The sequence below is a fragment of the Centroberyx gerrardi genome, chromosome 13 (assembly GCF_048128805.1).
Source record: "Centroberyx gerrardi isolate f3 chromosome 13, fCenGer3.hap1.cur.20231027, whole genome shotgun sequence".
Classification (NCBI taxonomy): Eukaryota; Metazoa; Chordata; class Actinopteri; order Beryciformes; family Berycidae; genus Centroberyx; species Centroberyx gerrardi.
In genome coordinates this window covers 4905653-4912090 of record NC_136009.1, presented here as the reverse complement: position 1 = coordinate 4912090, position 6438 = coordinate 4905653, and the positions used below count along the sequence as shown (strand labels likewise).

The window sequence follows — 6438 nt, the reverse complement described above, 5'->3', positions numbered from 1 at the left end:
TATTTATTGTAGAATGAATTTATCAATATTACACTGGTTGTCTATGGGAAGACCTTAACCTGAACTGATTCTAATGAGACACATTGATTGGATTCCACACAAGTATGCAACAATATGGGTTATTTCAGAGGCTTTTCCACCTTGACAAGAATAAAATGATTGGCCAAACACTGAATACGTGTAATGTTTTGGACTTTTTTTGGCATAAAAATGGTCAAATTCACAAATTATCAACTATCGGCAGCTCCAATCCAAAAATATTGGTATCATATCGGCTTTCAAAAGCCCATATTGGTCGAACCCTAATACATACCTCCAGAATGCATGGCAGTTCTTTATGAGAGTTAATAAACATGATGGGACACGTCCTAAGGCACATGACAATCCAGTTAGAGACGGTCAGACAGTTTATTTTCCACAGCTGAAGCTCACTGTCCTGTCCTGTCCCCCCCTCTTTTCATCAGCAGCAGTTTCTCTTGGTGTCTTTGGCTGGGGCCTCCTCCAGGTTGGCCCGATCCGATCCTGACGACACAAACACCCACAAAGATCGTCACCGTAACGCTTCACATCATCTGTATATATAGGTTTCAGGTTTTATTTATTTGCACCATAAAAAAGAACAATAAAGACAATAAAGAAAATACCTCACAGAGAAAATAAAATGATATGATGTACACTGCCTGTCAAAAGTTTGGACACACCTGATTGAATATTCTATGTTTTTCATTCTCTTAAAGCCATTTTGATCTAAAGGCTTATGCTTAAATGCTTGAAATTAGTTTCTTAGACAAATATAAATAGTGAAGTTGATCCTATGTATGAATCTCTTTCCAAAGCCTTTGCCTTTCCATCAAGGCAAAGGGCGGCTACTTTAAAGAATCTAAAATAGAAGATAGTTTTGATTTGTTTAACACTTTTTTGGTCACTGCATAATTCCATTTGTGTTATTTCACAGTTTTGATGTCTTTATTATTATTCTACAATGTGGAAAACATTAAAAATAAAGAAAAAAGTGGTGTGTCCAAACCATTGACTGGTAGTGTATGTCATGTGAGAACTCCATGTAACACACAAGTGTGGCAAAAATCTCTGCTTGTTATGAGATGAAAGCGATTCCTTACTGATACTGTTTCCTTGTCCAATGCTGGTGGGTGTGACTCCTCCCTCCATGTCCTTCAGTATGGAATCCTCAAAGGCCAAAGCTGCCACTCTGAAGAAAAACTCCTGCACATTCTCCCCTAAGAAAGAGTAAAATGTGTATGATTTGATGCGCGATATTGGGTTCACGATTTGATACAACCACGATACAATGTAATAAATAAAAGTTCAATGACAACAATCTATGACTGTGCAGAATTATGTTTATTTCTGAAACATGAATCTTTCTAGCGATGGCATTGGCTAGAATGTAAACAACAATTTAAAAAATATCATTAGAAAGTGTAAATAATATAATTTGGATGGAGAGTTTATGAAACTGTGATGGTCAAGCGTCTCATTTGTGATTACTACAGCAGAATAAAATGGAGCTAATATCGCGATTTATTTTTCTGCCCCACGATACGTATCGTCACATTTTTGTATCGCGATATATTGAATTTCAATATATCATCCCATCACTAATTATAACACGAAAAGAGAGTGAGCTTACCCAACTTGGCCGATACAGCCCAAAACTCTGCTTGCATTTCTGTTGCCATCCTGATGGCGTCTTTCTCCGTCCTGTGCCGTTCTTCTGAGGGCTGAAAGAGAAGACAATGAGGTAAATGAGGAAAATTATAGCATCTACTATAATATATAAAACCTGGTGACTTTGCAAGTGATCAAACAGAATCCAGTCACTCACCAGCAGGTCACTCTTGGTGCCAACCAGGAAGATGAAACAAGATCCAGGCTCATTTTCTCTCATGGCCTCCTCTAACCACTGCCTGTGAAAAAAAAAAAAGATTTCTGGATTTCAAAACTCAATTTCTAACCCATCCTCTGCAAGTCATTTCAGCTACAAAGTCTCGTTCTCAAGAGACTTTAGATTTTAATTCTATACTCTATCAGACCTACCGCGTGTGATCCAGGGATTTAATGTCTGCCATGTCGAAGACTGTGATAATCACTGGAAAAGACAAACAAGGACATTCAGTTTCGGCGTCACTAATTTACTCCACCTAAAATCACAATATAAAAAATGGCATGAGGAATACAGCATCATTTTCCAAACAAAAAATGTCTTTAACTGTCTTACCCTGAGCTCCTCTGTAGTATGCTGAAGCGATGCATTTGAACTTTTCCTGCCCTGCAGTGTCCCAGCTGCATTACAAGAGTAAGGAAACAAGTCAATATGGATGACAAAAATCCCCCTAAGTTGTCTAAACCTCTGCATGATTACGCTGTTTTAAAGACAAACCACTCACATCTGAAGAGAGAAAGGAACTCCGGACATCTCGAACCTCTCGATCTCAAAGTCCACTCCTATGGTGGCCTTGTAATCTCTGTCGAATACGTCTTTACAGAACCTGAAAACACCACAAGCAAATCAAGTGTTGTTCAAAACACTCAGAACCCAGTGCAATATTAAATATCCTCTAGATCTGTATATATTTCTGTTTATTCTTTTTTTTACTACTGACTTCAGTCACTTCCTATCAGTGCAACCAGTCAGTTCCAACAGAGAACCAGTGCAAACTCCACAGAAAAACCTACATTTGTTTTATATACTAATACGTTATATTCTACTTATATACTACTTTCCGTACATACTACTCCACAAAAAACCTATATAGTATCACTATAAATGTCAAAGTGAATGGGAATCTGGTTGAAATGTGTTATTTACATTGTTTAAGAATCCTTTGGCAATAAAGTATTAAAAAAACACAAAAAATATTCCCTAAATTTCTATTTTTAAATTTTTTATACACTAATACTTTTTATATTCTAGTTATACTTATGTACTGCTTTCTTTAAATACTACTCCAAAAGAGACTATACTCTGTATTCCCTAAATTTCTCCTTTTAAATGTTTTTATTTAACAAATCCCTTGTATGTGCAAACTTACTTGGCCAGCAAAACTGACCTAATCTAATATTCCGATCCGAGTTGTAAAAGTGAAGTGTATTGAAAATAACACTTAGTGGATACTGAGTGATAACATACCTATTAATGAGACAGGTCTTCCCCACATTAAGGTCTCCAACCACCACTGCTTTGGACATCTTCTGCCGGTCCCACCTTTAAAGAAAACATTTGTCATCGGTGCCGTCGGAGCGAAACATGCAGTATATCGACCCAGATATTATCCCAGACCAGGAGACTCACGGCTGATGCCTGGCGGCTCTGTCTTTGCAGGCAGCTTTAGCCTGAGCGGCCCAGTCCTCCTTCAGCTGTAGACAAGCCTGAGGTGTGTAGCACTGGGAAGAACAGGAGCACACACTACTCACAGATGAGCTAATGGATCGCTGGATATTATCGAATATCGGCCCAAGCCTGCTGGATACTTCTTATAAAAACATGAATGCAATGTAGTGTTATAGTAATCACTGTAAAGAACTCCACAACTACCATACTGAGGTAACTACAGTATGAGTAGCATGAGAAACTTGCTTATTATTTTGACAGGCTATGTTTCCATGCATGGAGAATTCCTTCTTAACTCGGTTAATCAAGTAACCTGGTTTTGGTTCCATGCATGTAAACATCATAACTGGGTTAGAATAACCCGGGTAAACTCATTGATTATGAGAAACCTGGTTAAGATGCCTGTTTTACTCTCATATTAAATGGCTTACTGTGGCATGGAAACATCTTACAGCTTTCACTTTATTTGTGCAGACTTTCAGCATGATGGGTACATTTTGATGTCCAAGCAAGCAGTACTTACTACTACTATTACTACTGGGATCATTCAAAGTATGACCAATAGGGTTACTCTGCCATGTAAACATAGCCAGTGGTATTGAAAACCTTTGAGAGGACCACTTTAAGAACCAATGTCCCTAAACATGCGGTGAACTTCCTACGACTCTCATACAAATGATTTGCCTTAATTTAATATCTGGAGAGGAACCAAGAGGCAGTCAAGTGAAGATAGAACAGATGGGTTTTGGAAACTCATGATGGCTCACATGAGCCAACTGCCTGAAAATAAATTTGTCCAAAATATTCCCCATGGAACAGGATTTTCACAAAATGTTTGGAGTTCAAACTTCCATCCTAGACTTGCTCTCTTGATACTTCATGGCCTCACTTTAAATGCACTAACCAAAGAGTGGAGAGTTGCATTCACATGTTAATAACCTATGTGGGCCAGCTAATGTTGACACAGGCTCTCTTTGATTTAAACAAATATATAGCGCAACAGCCCATAATTAGGCTGAGTGCTGTGATCTGACACTGATTTAGCCATCTGAGAGAGATAGGTGGATGTCACAAGTTTCCAATCACTTTAACACTCTCTACACGCTCTCCACCTATTTCAACCAGGATAACTGCAGTAAAAATGCAACACTCATGTTTCTGCTACTATGTAAAGATTACAACTTGTAGTGAACTAGCAATTATCCTGGACCTGGATTAAATTCTACCGGTCTGTATTGTCACCATTTTGGATATCTGAGAATGATAGCCAAGATTCTACCTTTGGGAATTCCCAGATGACTCTGTCCTTGCTGACAGGAGGTGGGAAGTGCATCCTCCCATTCCCGTTATCTTGCATGACGATTTAGGGCAGTTTCAGCCTGTGGGAGAATGTATTATAGCAGCAGTTAGTTTAGTCCATCTAATTGACTGCAATGCCAAGCACTTTTTCTATGTGTGCTGGCTGTGTGTGTCGCAAATTCTCTGAATCAAATAACACTAAAGCATTTAGAGACGGAGCTAGTGTTCAAGTCATGACATCGTGGTGCGTGAAGAAACCATTGACTATTGTGTACATGTGGAAAATGAGTTATGATTATGATTAAAAATCAATATAACAGTTAACGTTATAGTAGTGTTATCGTTAGGAAGTGCTAGTGAAGGTGCCGCGTTATCGTGCTGGGCGGCCACAGTAGCGTCAAGATAGCCAGAGTAGTCAGAATGAAACCGGAGGTAATGTGATTTTGCCTTCAAAATAAAAGCCTACAATTTGCGTATAAGGAACAGTCTGTAGAATAAAATGACAAAAAATGTATCAAAACACTCAGTGGAACCACAGACGTCTCCTTAAACCCTCTTTTTTCCACTTCTGCACTTTTTATTACTCTAAAAAAAAAAACACTGAACACTGAAAGCAAGGTTCAACTAGCTAGTATGATTTTTTAACAGGCTACCAACGCTGATATTTTGGATTGAACCTGCCAATAGCCAATATTTTTAATATATTTTGAATATATTTAAATTTGACAACAAACTGCATCATATCGACCATAGTAGAAGTGGATGACACCTGTTCGCAAATAAGGGTTTTAATTTGACGACTGTAACAGGAAATGTTATCTTTTTATTTTGGCTAGCTTGACACTGGTGGCGGTAGGCAGTTACCGTGTCGGACCCTGCTAACTAAGGTCACAGTCACAACAGTGTCGGCAGCATCTTCTTCATAATCACACCGTGTTACACACTGTAATTCAACACATACACACCGTGAACGCCTTGTACTCACCACGGGGAAAATAACGTCGAATATCTCCTCGATTTCTAAAGTTGACTTGCTTGCTGCTGTTGCAACCGCGAGCGCTGTTGGATGAGGTGCTCGTCACCATGACAACAGCACTGCAGCGCCTCTGTCACGTGATAAGGGGATATTTATTACACGTGGTTCAAAGTGGGGTCCGGGGCTCTGCTGGAGCCCTTCAGAGGGTCCCATGGGGTCCCAATCAAAATGGACAATAGTTTGTACCCATGCTGTAGGTCAGTTTCTTTTATACTAACAGGTTGCAATCAGTCCAATGCACCCAGTCAGTATTACAGTGAAGCAATAAAACAGACATGTATGTAATCTGTTCACTTTGTCTCAGCAAGCACAAAAAAGTACCTCAATAGTCAGACAGCTTGCATATTGTCTTTTATTTTTTGCTATAATATCAACAGATGTGGAGGAAAAATGTTCATGGCAACATACTGAGGTCCAGTACAGAGGTAAATCCAATAGCTTGGCACCACACAGCAATTTACAGTTTTACACACTTTTAATCAAGTCAGTTTCAGATCCGTGGAGCTTTTTAGTTGTTTTGTAATTGTGTTTCACATATATTCATGATAGCAATTATTGTTTTGTAATTTTAGTAGTATGTTAATTTTGCTCTGTGTCATTGTGCTGTTATGTTGATACATTTTGTTCCACTAATAAAGTTGAATAATGACAAGCAGCGTTGTGTCAGAATGGATAGAAAGAGCATTTCCATTCAGAGTGAGGAACATGCACACTGAGGATGGCTGCCATTGAACAGTAAAGACACAAGGAA

At 38.8% G+C, this 6438-nt stretch overlaps 1 protein-coding gene across 1 annotated transcript; it reads right to left on the bottom strand.

Moving 5' to 3' along the window:
• Positions 1 to 460: 460 nt before the first annotated feature.
• On the bottom strand, positions 461 to 5663 carry rab36 (RAB36, member RAS oncogene family). Its single transcript, XM_071925630.1, has 11 exons — positions 5637 to 5663; positions 4632 to 4731; positions 3314 to 3405; positions 3152 to 3226; positions 2409 to 2510; positions 2240 to 2304; positions 2059 to 2110; positions 1847 to 1928; positions 1652 to 1742; positions 1122 to 1238; positions 461 to 522 (listed from the first exon to the last, which is right to left on the bottom strand). The coding sequence occupies exons 2-11, from the start codon at positions 4707 to 4709 to the stop codon at positions 461 to 463; spliced, it is 816 nt and encodes a 271-aa protein (XP_071781731.1). The 5' UTR covers positions 4710 to 4731; positions 5637 to 5663.
• Between the last annotated feature and the right edge of the window lie 775 nt (positions 5664 to 6438).